Genomic DNA, 15,685 nt, shown 5'->3' on the forward strand with positions numbered 1-15,685 from the left:
GAAATAATTATAAGGTATTAAGCAGGTGTCCAAATGCTGTTGTCCATATAAACAATACAGTGTATCGTTTCAAAATTCTAAGGTTTTAAAATTGCTGTGCTTTTGATTTGCATGATTCAAATATGCACATATTTAAATTTTTTGCACATCCATGTAGTTTTAACTTATGGTTTACATGCCTAACGCTGCATATCTTATTCATAATGTAACACATTTGAATCAAGTTAATTTAGTGCAGTACTTTTTCAGCCAGAGGCTCTAGGCTGTTAGATATTGCATCTCCAGCAGCATATGGGAGTCGGCAAAAGTGTTGCGGGATCTGATTTCAAGGCCAGTCCGTTTCTTTCCGACGCTAATGTTACCTCATTGTGCTGATGTCACAATAGAGGATAGAGAAGAATGGCCATACTGTCTCTGATAGCGTCCCATGTCACATGCTTGCTCCCTCGCTTTTTTCTTTATCTCCCTCTTCCTCTTTCTATTTCTCCTCTTTTCGGCTTTGTTGCAGACTGGTGGGCTTGTGTGTGGGGGCCGGAAGGCCTCGGGACCTGATTTAGGCTTCGTCCCCGCGTGGGTGCCTGAGTGTCACCACCATCTGGACGACTGACGGCTCTAAAAGTGAGCAGTCCAGTGGTGTGTAGCCGTGTGGCGTCCAGGGCTGGACTGCAGCAGGACTGTCTACTGTGAGGTAACTATCTTCAGATAGTCTTTTTTAACGTGCTTGAACCCTAAGATTATTATGTAGTCAAGCTGCCGTTATCAGTTTTATTTCTATTTGAGCAATTTGCAGAGTATTTTAATGATTAATCGAACAATTCATTTAAAAAGAGGCCCAAAGTGGAGGACAAATTTTATTGTATAATATATATTGAGATGGGTAATATGGTAAATGTACTGCAACACGATACACAATATTTATCGAAATGCATCAGGCAGGTTCTTTAAAAATGCTATTCAAGTACTTTCTTACCCACAGCACTTTAAATTTCATTCAGTTTTTGCTGCACTTCATGTAACTAATTACTCTCTGTAATTAATAGGGTTCTTTAAGCATTGATGAGATCCATGTTTTGCTGTCCGTGCAATAAAAAAAATTGTCACCATACAACAAAAAAAAATCATCATACTTCCCACCTTCCGTGGGCAATACTGTGCGTTTTAAAGATTTCAAATTTATTAGAAACTGAGGAACTAGGAAACCTTTGGAATAGTTTAAGATGCAAGTGTAGGTCCTTATACGGGTTCTTAACCAAATTACTTTAATCAACTCATTATAGGACTAATATCATATACTGATATTATATATACTGTTTTCTTTTGTCATGTGACTTCTCTTTTCCTCCCCATACTCTCAAGGATTTTCCAGACTAGCCATAATGCTATAAATAGGCTCTATATGCCACACCTGTTGTTACACTGCCTCACTATTCTGAGGTCATCCACTCTTGACCTTTGCCCCCTTGTGATAAAAAGGTCTCTTACAATAGACCCAGTATCCTAAAATACATTCTCTCTCTAAATGTCAACCAAAACACTGTGAAACAAACCACAGCCCATTGTAACATGTTCTCCGAAACCACTGTGTGTGGTTAGTGCTGTGCTGTTGTTGTTTGTCCAGCTGGAAGAGAGAGAAGAGAGGACCAATGGATTCTGAGGACGAATGTGGACGCACTCTGGTGCAGGTCATCAGTGAGAAGTACAGCCCAGACAACTTCCCGTACTGCAGAGGACCTGGTGTTGGAGTCGTGATCCGCACCAGTCCTCAGGGTTCACCTGTCAAAGGTGAGAGACGTGAGATGATTTGTGGAGAAAACTTGAAAAATTTACTCTTTTTTGAGGTCATTAACACAAGGGTTCACATACTTTTTCCACTACAACTATGAAGTTTTTATGTTAGGCTGTTATTAATGAAGACATCAACTGAGTTATTTCAGACACATTATATTTGTCAATACTCTTGATCTGACCCTGAAGATCAGATCACATTTTATGAAAAATGCAGAAAAACATGAAATTCCAAATAATTTCACATACCGTATTTTCGCACTATAAGGCACACAGGATAATATGGCGCACTATCAATGGACATCTATTTTCTGATCTATTTTCATACACAAGGCACGCATGATCATAAGACGGCATTATGCAACACTAGTAAGGAACAAGAGTGTTGCCATGTTTTCCTTCTAATGCTTCTAAAGCTAAGCTAAATAAACAAAACTGTAAAAATTCTTTAAGAAAACATTTTCTTTTAAAGTCAAACGAGTGCCAGATGTTAATCTACTCAAATTACTCTCCTGAAAACTGTTTGTTCGGGTGAGTAAAGCGATTCTAGATTTGTAGATTTCCACTAAAGCTAGCCATGGTTAGCGGCTAATACTGCCTGACAGCGCTACACTCAGGAACCCTAAGTGTTCCGGTAAGCCAGGGTGATATTAACTAGCGGTTTGTCCCACATAGCTTGTTTTAACACAGTAGAGCAAGTGTGGTTAGTGGCTAATGCTAATGCTGCTCCAGCAGTGCTAGCCGTGGTTAGCAGCAGGCTACAGGTTGATAGTACTCACCTCTGAATGACAAAGGCGCTAGCGCTTAGCACGGTTAGCTAATGCTAATACTGCTCCAGTCTCGAGTCTCTGTGCTGGAGAACTGAACTGAAACTCCTTTTTAATGCTGCACATTAGCAGAGTGACTTTTCTGCTTTTTACAACCTGACTAGTAAAATTCATACATAATGCGTAACGGATTATAAGGCGCACTGATGATTTTTGGGAAAATTGAAGGATTTTAAGTGCGCCTTATAGTGCAAAAATACAGTACTTTTTCTTTCCACTGTATTTTATGTTGATGATTTTCATTGACTGTCTATTTTTGTGTGTCTCAGATCGTCTCAATCTACCCAGTGTGCTTGTTCTGGATGGCTGTGGAATCACTCATGCTGGAGATGAAGAGGAGGTGTCCACATTCTGCTCTCATGTTGTTGAGCTGGATCTTTCAAATAACCAGTTCAAAGACTGGGGCGAGGTGAGGGCAGTGCAAATTAGCTTAATTTGCTTAATTCACGGCAGCAGATCTAGATTTTTGGGGCAGTTTTGCCTTTAAGATATTTTTAGATGCAGATGTTATGACCGTGTGGGAAAGTTCAGGTTGTTCCTGGAGGATGTGCCGAAGGGCCACTGGGGGGTGCTCACTCTGCGGGTGTTCTGATGTCCCAGTCCGGTAACAGGCACTGTGCCATAAAACAGGACCTTGCTTCTGATGAGATGTGAAATTGAGGTCATGACTCTGCCATTAAAAATCATGGCTTTCTGAAAGAGTTGGGGGTGAGACATTTCCCGCCATGGTCATCTTCTTCCACTACAAATAGCTTATTAGTTCATCCCCTCCTCTCACTGCATATAAAAAAACAATGTTGCTGTGTAAGCATTAAGCTGCAATGCACTTGGAAAGCCAGCCTTATAAATGTTTTTTTTTCCTGGGAATAAAGCATTTTTTGTTTATATGTCCTAAATGTACAGATACCCAACATTAAATAACTTCAAAACATACCTTAGAGCATAATATAAGAACATTGTTGACACTGACGTCTTAATCACTAGCTTCTTAGTTCTTACCAGCTCTGAAGATTAGGTTCTACCATATTTTATTTACCATATCATTTAAGATAAAATTTAAAAAGAAAAGGATAAATTAGAACTTAAGTTTCATTCTAGGCTTGAGGTAGAGTATGAATACCTGTCACACGATCAATTTTTCAAAGTTAATGTACGTCTATGTATGGTACCATATTTTTCGCACTATAAAGAGCACCGGATTATATGGTGCATTACAAATAAATGATTTTCATACATAAGGCACAGCGAATTATAAGACGCATTATGCGAAACTATTAAGGAACAGGGGCGTCGCCATGTTTTCCTTATCCCTCTATCCACCACCAGTGTTCAGTTTATGGCTACAGCCTTGCTCTACAGGTATTTTTGTATAGGGTACTAATAATGTGCTCTTAAAGGTGCCACAAGGTCAATAAGGCACAGCTATGGACGCCAAATAGACCTTTACACATTTACACTCACAGTGTGTTATAAAAATTAGAAAGGGCAGTGATATAATTTTGTTAGTTTGACTTATTTTGTTATAGCAGAATTATGGTGGGAAAACCATTATTTGTCTTTCATTTCATTGTTTCCTTTGGATCATGTGATTTGAACCTGGATGATTTTATAAAAATAATGCAAATCAGCTGTTAACCATGTTACATTGAAGCCTCACAGTCATGCTTGTAATAGATTATTAAAAGCTTGTTTGTGCTTTTAAATTTTCTCCTGCCTGTGAATTTTTCCAATGTAGGACTTTAAAAAAATCATCATATCTTATCTTATTTTATGTCTAATGTTCACTGTATTCACTATATATTAATGTTACTGAAGATTCTTATACACAGACAGTGATTTTTATTACACAACACAGTAAGCTTCTCATATTAAGATGCTTTTTATTTAATTATTCCTCTTGGGACAGGATTTAGGGATTTGTATGCTGTGTACTTATTTGTTCATTTATAGCTATAAATCTCTTGATTTATTTGTGATTTGTGTTTGTGTGTTTTTCTGTAGATCAGCAAGATCCTGTCTAACATCCCTCATCTGGACTTTCTGAATCTCAGTATGAATCCTCTGCAGGGATCTAGCCTGGACTCTGTGTCGGCTGAAAATTTCTCAGGCCTGCGCCGCCTCGTCCTCAACAACACACACGTCCCCTGGGACATGGTGCACATACTCACTCAAGAGATCCCTGAGTAAGTCAAGATACGTATGTTACAAATGTCCTAATGTTTTTACCTCCTTAATCAGATAATATCAGAGCGATTTGATAATACAGACATATTATTTGAAACAGACATGCTGACTCTTTGTAAACTATGATATTATATACCAATGACTGTACAAAAACAACAAAATAAAATATATATAACCCCACTGGACTTAGTGCCACTGCTGGTAGGTAGGGAATGTTTCTTCTCTAAACAGTTTCTAATAACACAGTTAGTTTTCCCAGTGCTTATATTGGCACATATATTCCCATCCAGAAAACAATTTTAAAACATTATCCTGGTTTATTGCAAGAAATTATGAGTTTCTTTGATTTTACAAAATTGAAAACCTCTGGAATATAATCAAGAGGAAGATGGATGATCACAAGCCATCAAACCAAGCTGAACCGCTTGAATTTTTGCACCAGGAGCGGCATAAATTTATTCAAAAGCAGTGTGTAAGACTGGTGGAGGAGAACATACCAAGAAGGTTATTCCACCATATATTGATTTCTGAACTCTTAAAACTTTATAAATATGAACTTGTTTTCTTTGCATTATTTGAGGTCTGAAAGCTCTGCATATTTTTTTGTTATTTCAGCCATTTCTCATTTTCTGCACTTAAATGCTCTACATGACAATATTCATGTTTATTGTTTACTTTTAATTTATAAAAATATATATAGAACATAAGCAAAGGAAACCACAATATCCAATTTTCTCATTCAGTGATTGGTTATAACAGTTATATGAGCTTTGTTTTAAAGCATATGAACTTTAAACAAGCATCTAGTTTAGGGCATGTCTATGTTTTTGCTATCATAACCATGGGAAAAGTATACTTTGTGTGGTTCGAAAACTTAATCGAAAATGTATTTGATTAAACAGATTATTGTTTCAATGACATTTAACCTAATGTACAGAATTTGCCCTAGATAATCTTAGTAGATAGGCTTGTGTTCTGTTGAGAAACTTGTAGAAACTCTTTTATGTGGCAGTGAGTTTCATATTTTGTATTGTGTTCAATGCTTAAACTTAAAATAGCTAAATTAAACTTTTGTTTTTATATTAGTTTTATAATTTTTTTTTGTGCTTGCACAGTTATGGCTCCCTTAAAAATAAATGTAAATGAAACAGTGTGCATGTTTGTTAGCTCTAAATGGTGCTCTATTTAATTTAGCAATCTAAAAATATAGAAAAATAGAAATTATAGAAAATCAACAAACTGTAATTTTTGGATTCATTTGGAAAAATTGGAATCATAATTGAGATTTGCTCATATATTTGAAGAATATTGAGATTTTGTTTTTTAAAGGTGTCTCCCAGCCCTAGTGTGTGAATATGTGAGTGTACTTTAAATACACGTTCTGTTCAGCTGGCTTCTTAAGATAATGTGTGTATGAGCGTCTTTGTATTCTGACACAAGCAAACGCATACTGTATCTCTCCGGTTCAGACTTTCGGATATACACAAGAGCACGTGCGTACACCAGTGTGTGTGTGTGTGTGTGTGTGTCTATGTGTGTGTGTGTTAGCTTTACAGGGTGCGTTTCTTTCCTGTTCACGTCTTTATCTCTACTGTAGGCTGGAGGAGCTCTTCCTGTGTCTGAACGAGTACGAGCGTGTGAGCTTGTCTCCGGTGGCCTGCTCTTCCCTGCGCCTCCTGCACATCACTGATAATCAGCTGCAGGACTGGGGCGAGGTGCGCAAGCTGGGCCTCTTGTACCCCGGTCTGGCCTCGCTCATCCTGGCCAACAACTCCCTGTCCTCCATCCACGAGCCTGAAGACGCAGTACAGCGCCTCTTCCCCAACCTCACCAGCATCAACCTGCACAACTCAGGTCTGAGAATCTATATACGCTACACTGTCTATGTGTATAGGGATGAGAGAGATTCACTCAGAACTGTCCCAGTAAATGTTTTTTTAAGTCGTTTATACAGTATTGATAAATATACATTGTTGTTAAAAGTGCTTGGCCTCCAAATTCCTGAATATGTGCATATTTTAAACACTTAAAACCAAACCAAAACCTGTATACCTGTATACCAGCTGATTGGTTGTTTTCATTTTAGATTTACAATGTCTATTAATAGTATTTGCATTATGAAAAGAGAACAGTGTGCAAAACTAAATTTTTATCTGCCTTAATACAAAAGTATGCATTATTTAACTTTGATATCAATCTCTAAAATCAGACTGGATGAACCTTTGATGATTCATGTTATTAAATCGTTCCTTTCAAACTGAATCAAAGTGAATTGATTGAACCTAGTAATTTACTTGGCATGGGCAGATTGAGTCAGTTGTAATACAACTACAGCAAGTAAAAAAAATCAAGGTGCAAATAAGAAAAAAAAAACACAGTACAAAACACTACAGGTACACATGGAAATCTAATAAAAAATTACCTGTCTATATCTTATATACTGTCTTTATCTGGACTAAGCATTGTGTTCTCATTTGTGTAGGTTGACCAAATCAACAGATAGCAAGTGGGCTAACACACTAATATGCCAGAAATTATCTGAAGAACAGGTTTTAGGTTCAAATATTTACTTTAGGACTCACTGTGGATCTCCAACATACACTGCTCTGTCAAAAAAAAGTAACACACTCTAATATTTGGTTAAACCTCCTTTAGCTTTGATTGCTTTGACACATTCACTGTGGCATTGTGTCAATAAGCGTCTGCAATGTCACAAGTTTTTTCTTAAGATCTTGCAGCAGCATTGATGATGGTAGAGTCTGTCCACTGCACAAAGTCTTCTCCAGCGCATCACAAAGATCCTCAATGAGGTTAAGGTCTGGACTCCATGTGTGAAAATGATGATCTCATGCTTCCTGAATCACTCTTTCACAATTCCAGCCCCATGAAGCCTGACATTATCATCTTGGAATATGGCCGTGTAATCAGGGAAGAAACAATTGATGGAATAACCTGGTCTATATTCAGTATATTTAGGTAGTCTGAAGCTAGACCAGCAGACCAACTGCAGCATCAACCCCACATCATTTACTTACTTAAATCCAGGTGGCAATTTTTTTTTTTTGGCCAGGCAGTGTAATTAACAGACAATATAAAGTTTAAAAGTTAAAAATATCTGCATTTGCTTATATGTATGTATCCATGCCTTACAATGTGAGAACCCACTGAGACATTAAATTAGATTAAATCAAAATAAACTTACTTTTGCTTATTAGCTTGAGAGTTGCATCAGGTTGCAACAGCTTCTGGTTGCAGTGAGTGCAGTTATAAGGTCTCTATTAATTAAGTCATAAAATAAATCAAACATAATGTAAAGCAGCACATCTGAATCAGTGAGTTACATGTTTGAAAAGCAGTGAGACTGTCTGAGGTCTGAATTAGCCCCTAGTGGTCAAATACATGCAGCACAAACAAACACCATGGAGAGGCTGACTTTAAGAAAAATAGAGGATGTGTATAGTATGTGTGTATAGTACACATACATAAGTATAGATACACAGCACTACAGAATCTTATATTGGCAGATATGAGATAAAAAATAGAGTTTAACATGATATTTGTTAACACATTTAATATCTTAGTGACACTGGGATACTGTGCTATAAAACCATAATTTTACTTATTTTCTAATCTTTCATAAATGTTATATATGTGATATAGATATAGTCCCAAATTCACATTTAATAAATAATTAAATTAAAAAATGATACTATAATTTTATTTATATATAGTATGTTTACTATATATGTATATAGTATATAGTAATTACTCCTTCAGGTTTGACCCATAGAAAACAATTTTGCACTCAAATTATCACAGAATAATCACAGAATAATTACAAGAATATTGTTGTGATTAATCTGATATTTTTTGTAGATTGACACCACTAGTTTTTACCTTTAAAATGGCATAATATTCATGATGCTGCATTTTGCATCAGTATGTTTACATAGTTGTAGGAAGTCCAGTCAGTTATATATTGCATAGAGAGATAAAGGTTTATATAACAACAAAGGTATTGGCATTAGTATAGTATAAGGAATTTTGCAAATCAGTATCTTACCACCTTTCTCATTCTCCCATATGCAAAGAGAGCATTTACATTCTGGAACTGATTCCCTGAAAAGAATCCGTTCAAAATGATGATTCAATTAGTTGGGGTGTCACGATTCTCTAAATCCTCGATTCAATTTTATTTATTTATCTTATTTTAAAAGGTGGGCTTGATATAAGTGATGCAAAGTGATACAAGTGATCTGTAATACACCACATGAGGCACTAATGGTCAAATTTAAATAATTTAATTAAGATATATATGTAATGCCATCTAGTGGCTTTTTTGGTAGCTTGCGTAGCTTAGAGGGAGGGATCGTCGATCCTCTTTTTGACTTCGATGCTCGAGACCATGACATGATTTAGATCGATTTCGATAAAATATCGAAATCGTGACACCCCTATCAATTAGATTAAGTTAAAGTTCAATCAGTTAAAATTCTTGACTTGCCTTTTGAGGGGTCCAAGTTCTAATCTCATAAGTCTGTAGCGTATACAGAATCCATATGCATACATAAATATACACAAACACACGCATTACACTGTGTACTGCGGTACCTGTTTTACCACTTCTTTGTTTCTGGCTTGCACTCTCTTGTGAGGCTTAGAGTACAGTAAACATTCATTGGTAAACATGACATGCACTCTGGGTAACTTTTTGGAATATATTTTTCCTGGACGTCATTTTTTTACATGGCAGATAGATGATAAACCATTATTATTTACATATTTATGATATGGAAAAAAGACTGCTGACAAATCTGCTTGTCCTTGATGTGTTGAAGGGTTGAACAGCTGGGAGGACATCGAGAAGCTAAATTCCTTTCCTAAACTTCAGGAAGTTCGTCTGATGGGCATCCCCTTACTGCAACCCTACACTGACCAGGAGAGGCGCTACCTTATTGTGGCAAAGTGAGTACACACACACACACACACACACACACACACACACACACACTCACACACATGCATGCATACATATAGATGCATTTACATACACTATATTACATACACTACATCCCTTCTAATCAGTACATTAAGTTACATTTAGATACACACTCATCTTTTGTAGTGTCTATAGAGGCATATTGCCAATAGATTAGGACTCTCTGGAGCAGATTTCACCAGATCGGCACCCTGTCTAATGCAAGGCATAGTTTAGAGGGACATAAAATCCCTGTGCATTAAGCTGTGGAGCAGTGGAACTGTGTTTTTTTCTGGAATAATTAAATCAAATAAAATATATTTATGTAGTGCTTTTTGCAATGCAGCTTTACAGAAATGTAAAAAAAGGTTAAACATATTAGATTAAAAAAAACTCAGTGAGCCACAGAGGCAAGGAAATATCTAGTAGAGACAGTTACTCCAACAAAAGCTGTAAAAACTCTTTTTTACTAGTCTTGATTTCTGATGTATCAGTGAATGAGCTTGTGTCCCAATACATTTGTCCTCATGTCCTACTGTTTCAGAGTGCTGTAAGTCAGCAAACACCCTAATTTATACAAAGTCTTTTAAAAAAATGATTAGGGATTAGGGGTGTGCCATATCGTACCGCACATGACAATATTGTCAATTTTTTTTAAATATCGTGAACGATATTATACCCTAAAATATCGTGCCATACCACCCATTCCATTTCCCATTATAGATCTGCTAGAGACAGGTTGTATCTGTCCAGTATCATTTATTTTACTTTAATCTTAGATATATGGAGATATTTGGAGTGCATTATTATTAGCATCATGACATTCTGGATCAATTACTTCTGTTACAAATCTAATCAAATTCTTGTATTTTTTTATATCTCACTTAGGGGTGTGCAGTATTATATTGTATGTAATAATAAAAAATATATATTTTTTTTCTTGCAGTGTATATTGTATTTTTGAAATATTTTTTTTAAAAGTGTTTTGTCATATGGCCAAAAGTATTGTTATCGCGAAAATACCATAAAATATCGTGATATTATTTTAGGGCCATATCGCCCACCCCTATTAGGGATACACAATGATATTGGAATTATATCAGTATCAGCTAAAAAATGCTTTTTTTTTTACTCTAATATCCACTGATTTAAGAATTCTTCAAATAGATCTAAAAGAAGAGGGGTTAAAGCAGTGAACAGTCTATGGAAGGATCAATTAGATAAATAAATATGAAAAATAAAATAAAACAACGTGAGAAAAAAAATTATCAGGAGAACTTTTATTTTGTTGTTAGCATACAGTTGTTTGAAAGCAAAAATGTAAGATATCCAATGGTATCCAATAGGATCCAAATGTCGCTGTCCAATGAAAAACAAATCTCCAAAAGTGCAACTTTACAGGAGAGAAATAAAACCTTCTTAATTTTCAATAAAAGTCAATATGAAAAGAGTTTATTTCATTTAATCCTGGAGAATTTATATTGGTTTATTCACCAGTGCATTTTGACACAGTGTAAGGAACAGTTTGTGTATTAAACTAAAAATCGTCAAAAATGGACATACGTGTTTTTCATTGGAAAGCAACAATAAATGTTACATTTATTTCTACATTTATACCGGGGTGTGTAGTCTCTCTGTAAGTTATAAATACATACCTCTATTGGCCTATTGATTATTTATTTTTAAGTAAATATGTCTGTGGCAACAATATAATCCACTTTAATTAAGAAGTGGAAAAAGTTTACAAGAATTAGGTTCAAAAATAAGTTCAAAGAAACTAAACTACTAACACCTGTGCAAAATATTAGTCTATTTTTATATGATTTTATTGATTATCGTAATAGTATAATATGTGCAGATCTTTAATTTCCCCAGCTCACATCCTGCTTGTATCTACATTAAAGTTTCACAGTATGAAGGAACATAGACACCCACAGACACCAGCCCACAGCCTGCAGCAACAACACAAGCGCTCTTATGTGAACAGAATGCCAGCTTGTACTGTTGCCAGCATTTCATGTTTTGGGTAAATCAGCATAATAATGGATATATGTTTTCTTTGTGGCTGCAGTTTGCCCTCTGTGAGTGTTCTGAATGGGAGTGTGGTGACAGACGGAGAGAGAGAGGACGCAGAGCGCTTCTACATTCGCTACCACCTGGATTGCCCCGAGGATGAGTTACCACAGAGGTAAATTACACGCTGTGCACACACACACACACACACACCCATGAACGTATACACCCTTATGTGCTTCCTTAAAATGCATCCTTAGAATATTACTGCCTATGTTAGGCCTTAAATGAAACATCTTAATAATAATAAAAAAAAAAACTTTTCTATTTCACTGAACTACAAAGCTAAGGTAGCAAGCAACTAATGGAAATGTATTACTTACCAATTAGCATTTTGCACACACACTTGCATTAAACCCCTTTGAGAAAAAGAGTGTTCATGAGAGCACTCAGGAACTTCTACCACACCTTGTTAGTAAAGTGTCCTTAGGGACGTGCTGTGATAGAGGATGAGGAAGGAAGATTTAACATATTAATGCATTCTTAATCGTTTAAAACAAAACGAAAAAGAAAAGGATCCGTCTCTCTAAGATACATTAAACCACCTAAACTCTTATTAAATCATTATTATATCAAATATAATATTGCTCTTATGCAAAAACCTTATATCTCCAAAATGATAACTGAACTGGAGAAAGGCAAAACCTTCCTAAGTTTATTGTATATTGTTTATTTGGATAAACCATTAGCTGCTATAGAAATATATAATCCTTTGTATTTACAGTATAGTGTGTGTATAAAAATAAAATATTAATAAAATAACATACAGCTCTTGAAAAAAAATTAAAGACCACTTAAAAATGATGAGTTTCTTTAATTTTACCAAATTGAAATCCTCTTGAATAAAATCAAAAGGAAGATGGATGATCACAAGCCATCAGACCAAGCTGAACTGCTTTAATTTTTGCACCAGGAGTGGCATAAACTTATCCAAAAGCAGTGTGAAAGACTGGTGGAGGAGAACATGCCAAGATGCATGAAAACTGTGATTAAAACCCAGGGTTATTCCACCAAATATTGATTTCTGAACTCTTAAAACTTTATGAATATGAACTTGTTTTCTTTGCATTATTTGAGGTCTGAAAGCTCTGCGTCTTCTTTGTTATTTCAGCCATTTCTCATTTTCTGCAAATAAATTCACTAAATGACAATCATTTGAAATTTGGGAGAAATGTTTTTCTCAGTTTATAGAATAAAACAACAATGTTAATTTTACTCAAACATACACCTATAAATAGCAAAAACAAAATGGGAAAAAAATCTCCCTAGCCCATCTAGAAACTTTTTCCACTGTTCATCTTAACTCTTAAGGACTTATCTGACCTTTGGTATTGGTTAGGTAGTGTCTTTTTATTTAAGTGTCGGTTTTACACATAGTGAGGCAGATAATAATTCCACTGTAGACCACAGTTAGTTTTGGCTTCAATGGAAGTGAATTGAGTAATGCCAAACTAAAACACAATAATCTCTTACTGAGTAATATTTTTAATAAGTATTTAAGAGAAATGGACTTTAAAGCAGAGAAATCAGCAAAATGAGACATGGCTTTATACAATAAACTGCTATACAGACATACACATAATTACATAAACCAGTAGTCATCACCTTGTTATAGTATTTATCATGTATATCAATGTAATCATCTTACTCTTATTCTATCATTATTATTTAAAACCCTAAAATATATACACTGGACACCATGTCTAAATGTCCAAATGTCCACACGCACGCACACGTTCACACAGCTTTTGTCCATATACACACAATACGTTTGTCCATATAGTGTTACTTGGACTACACAGTGTTTTCAGTTCAGGTCCTGAAGTACCCCTGTGTTGTATTTCAGTGTTTTCACTGCTTCACCCCACCTCAATCAACCTGTAATCTAAAGAACAAGTCTTTACTGAATCAAACTGTGTGTGTATAGAAACCAGGACAATACAGGACAGAGGTACTTTAAGGACAGGACTTTAAACCACTGATTGAACAAGCTTAAGACACATCATAAAAGGATGAGCTTCTGTTTACACTGGTTTAGAATAGTCACATAAGTTTGATTTAGAAGTGTGATTTATGTGACTCCTTATGCTCAATGAGTTTTATCAAACCCCAATAATTGCGAATTGGTAACTATATGCAAAGCAGTGCAAACAGACTAAATTGTTCCTAAGATACAGTGGGGAGTGAAAGCAGGAGTTTAAGAGATAAAGTTGACATACTGACTGATTTTAAACAGTCTTATAAAACTTAAGGAAAAAAGTTACACAGAATTGATTTCCAGACTCAGAAAATAGTCAGGGAAATTTATGACACAATAGTTAAACCTTGTACATACAATTATAATGGCATTTCTCAGGAAGCGGCTCTCTGTTTAACATCCTTTTACATGTGATTTCAGTAACAGCCGTTTATTTACTAGTCTCTTTTTGCTGTCGGCTCAGTTGCAACTATTTTCCAAGCAAAATTTGTTTATGCTTTTATCATAGGTAGCATTTCTAATTAAAGCGCAAATAAATGCAACTTTATTATAGCAACTGTACAACACACAGTCTCATTTTCTGAGACACATTTGAGCTATATCTTATAGCAGAGTAATCACATCCATCTCTCCAAAACAACGCAAATGTATCCAGTTTTATGGAAACACCAGCAAGAAGACACATTTGCCTACCAAGTATAAAAACATGATTAAATCTTATCAGGATTTAATTTAGATTCTATTGAAGTGACCAGGTGTAAACGGCCTGTCAACAGCTAAAATTGAGTTGACTCCGATTGAAGACAGAAATTTAAATATGTACTAATTCTCTTAATTAATCATTGGGTATGTTTTGGGCGTAACATGAAAATAACCATCAGCATGTCACTTGTCATTCCCTTTAAGATCCAGGTGCTCTTTGACTTTGGTGGATGGGTATTTTAACAGTGCAGTACTTCTGTACTTCTCAGTACAGAAAGGAGTGGGGTTGTATGTGCGCTGAGAGCATGTGGTGCACCTGTCACCAAGATAGCAATGAACATCTGACGGTTGACTGTAATTAGTTCAAATCAGTCAATTGAACATCTGTATTTTTTTGTTGCCAAGCTAGCAATATGCCAGAAATGTACCTAAACACACCTCACTTCCAGACCACCACGCCCATCAGTGTAGATATATTTGTAAGTATCTCTGCTATTCAAACGACACAGGCGCAGTGTAAGATGGCAATGAGCATCACGAAACACCTTGCACAAGGTGTAAGAGAGGGCCTCATGACAAAATAAACAGCATATCAGTGTCAAAATTTTACATTTGTGGATGTTAAATTTATTAGGTTTAGCTGGTGTAACTGATAACATCACAACTTAAAACAAACACAATATTGAGATCGGTATTTAAATATTAGAGCAGTAGTCATATTTAATTAGATGTTGAAATCTGAAATATGATGCTGTTTGTGTGCAGGTGGTTAGTCATTATGTAGTTCACTATATAGGAAGCAATTGAAGGTACTTCAGTCAGAATTCAGTCAGCATTTTTATGAAGCTCAGTTTTCGCTGTCCACAAAAAAAAACACTGAAAAGTTTTCAAATAATTACCAAAAATTCTGTTTTCATGTGGATGGTCAAACAACTAATTCACACAAAAAAACTCTGTTTTAAAAAAATCTGGATACGTGTGGACAGGGCCCAGGAGTGTAAGTGGTTTTGATGCACAATTGCTGTATGTTTGTGGAGTTAGACTGAGGGCAGATCAGTCCTTATCAGTTGTCCGCATCTCTTTAAATGAGAAAGCTTTAAGAGCTATTGTTCAGCAGAGCTCTCTGTGTGTGCACTGATCCATTCAAAACAGGCCTGA

The 15,685-nt window shown here is 35.7% G+C and overlaps 1 protein-coding gene across 3 annotated transcripts in view; it reads left to right on the forward strand.

Annotated features, from left to right (window-relative positions):
- The window catches only part of tbcelb (tubulin folding cofactor E-like b), a 41,988-nt gene that overhangs the window by 10,567 nt on the left and 15,736 nt on the right, over positions 1 to 15,685 (forward strand). For 2 of the 3 annotated variants that reach the window (XM_007256952.3, XM_007256950.4), the window contains exons 2-8: positions 509 to 688; positions 1,619 to 1,782; positions 2,882 to 3,021; positions 4,614 to 4,795; positions 6,394 to 6,650; positions 9,635 to 9,761; positions 11,846 to 11,962. In XM_007256952.3, coding sequence (XP_007257014.3) covers positions 1,644 to 1,782; positions 2,882 to 3,021; positions 4,614 to 4,795; positions 6,394 to 6,650; positions 9,635 to 9,761; positions 11,846 to 11,962 — 962 coding nt within the window. In that variant the 5' untranslated portion in view covers positions 509 to 688; positions 1,619 to 1,643. Of the gene's footprint in view, positions 1 to 508; positions 689 to 1,593; positions 1,783 to 2,881; positions 3,022 to 4,613; positions 4,796 to 6,393; positions 6,651 to 9,634; positions 9,762 to 11,845; positions 11,963 to 15,685 lie in introns of all 3 variants that reach the window. The other variant, XM_049471847.1, reaches the window with a different exon arrangement.

This window comes from Astyanax mexicanus, chromosome 1 (assembly GCF_023375975.1).
Source record: "Astyanax mexicanus isolate ESR-SI-001 chromosome 1, AstMex3_surface, whole genome shotgun sequence".
Lineage (NCBI taxonomy): Eukaryota > Metazoa > Chordata > Actinopteri > Characiformes > Acestrorhamphidae > Astyanax > Astyanax mexicanus.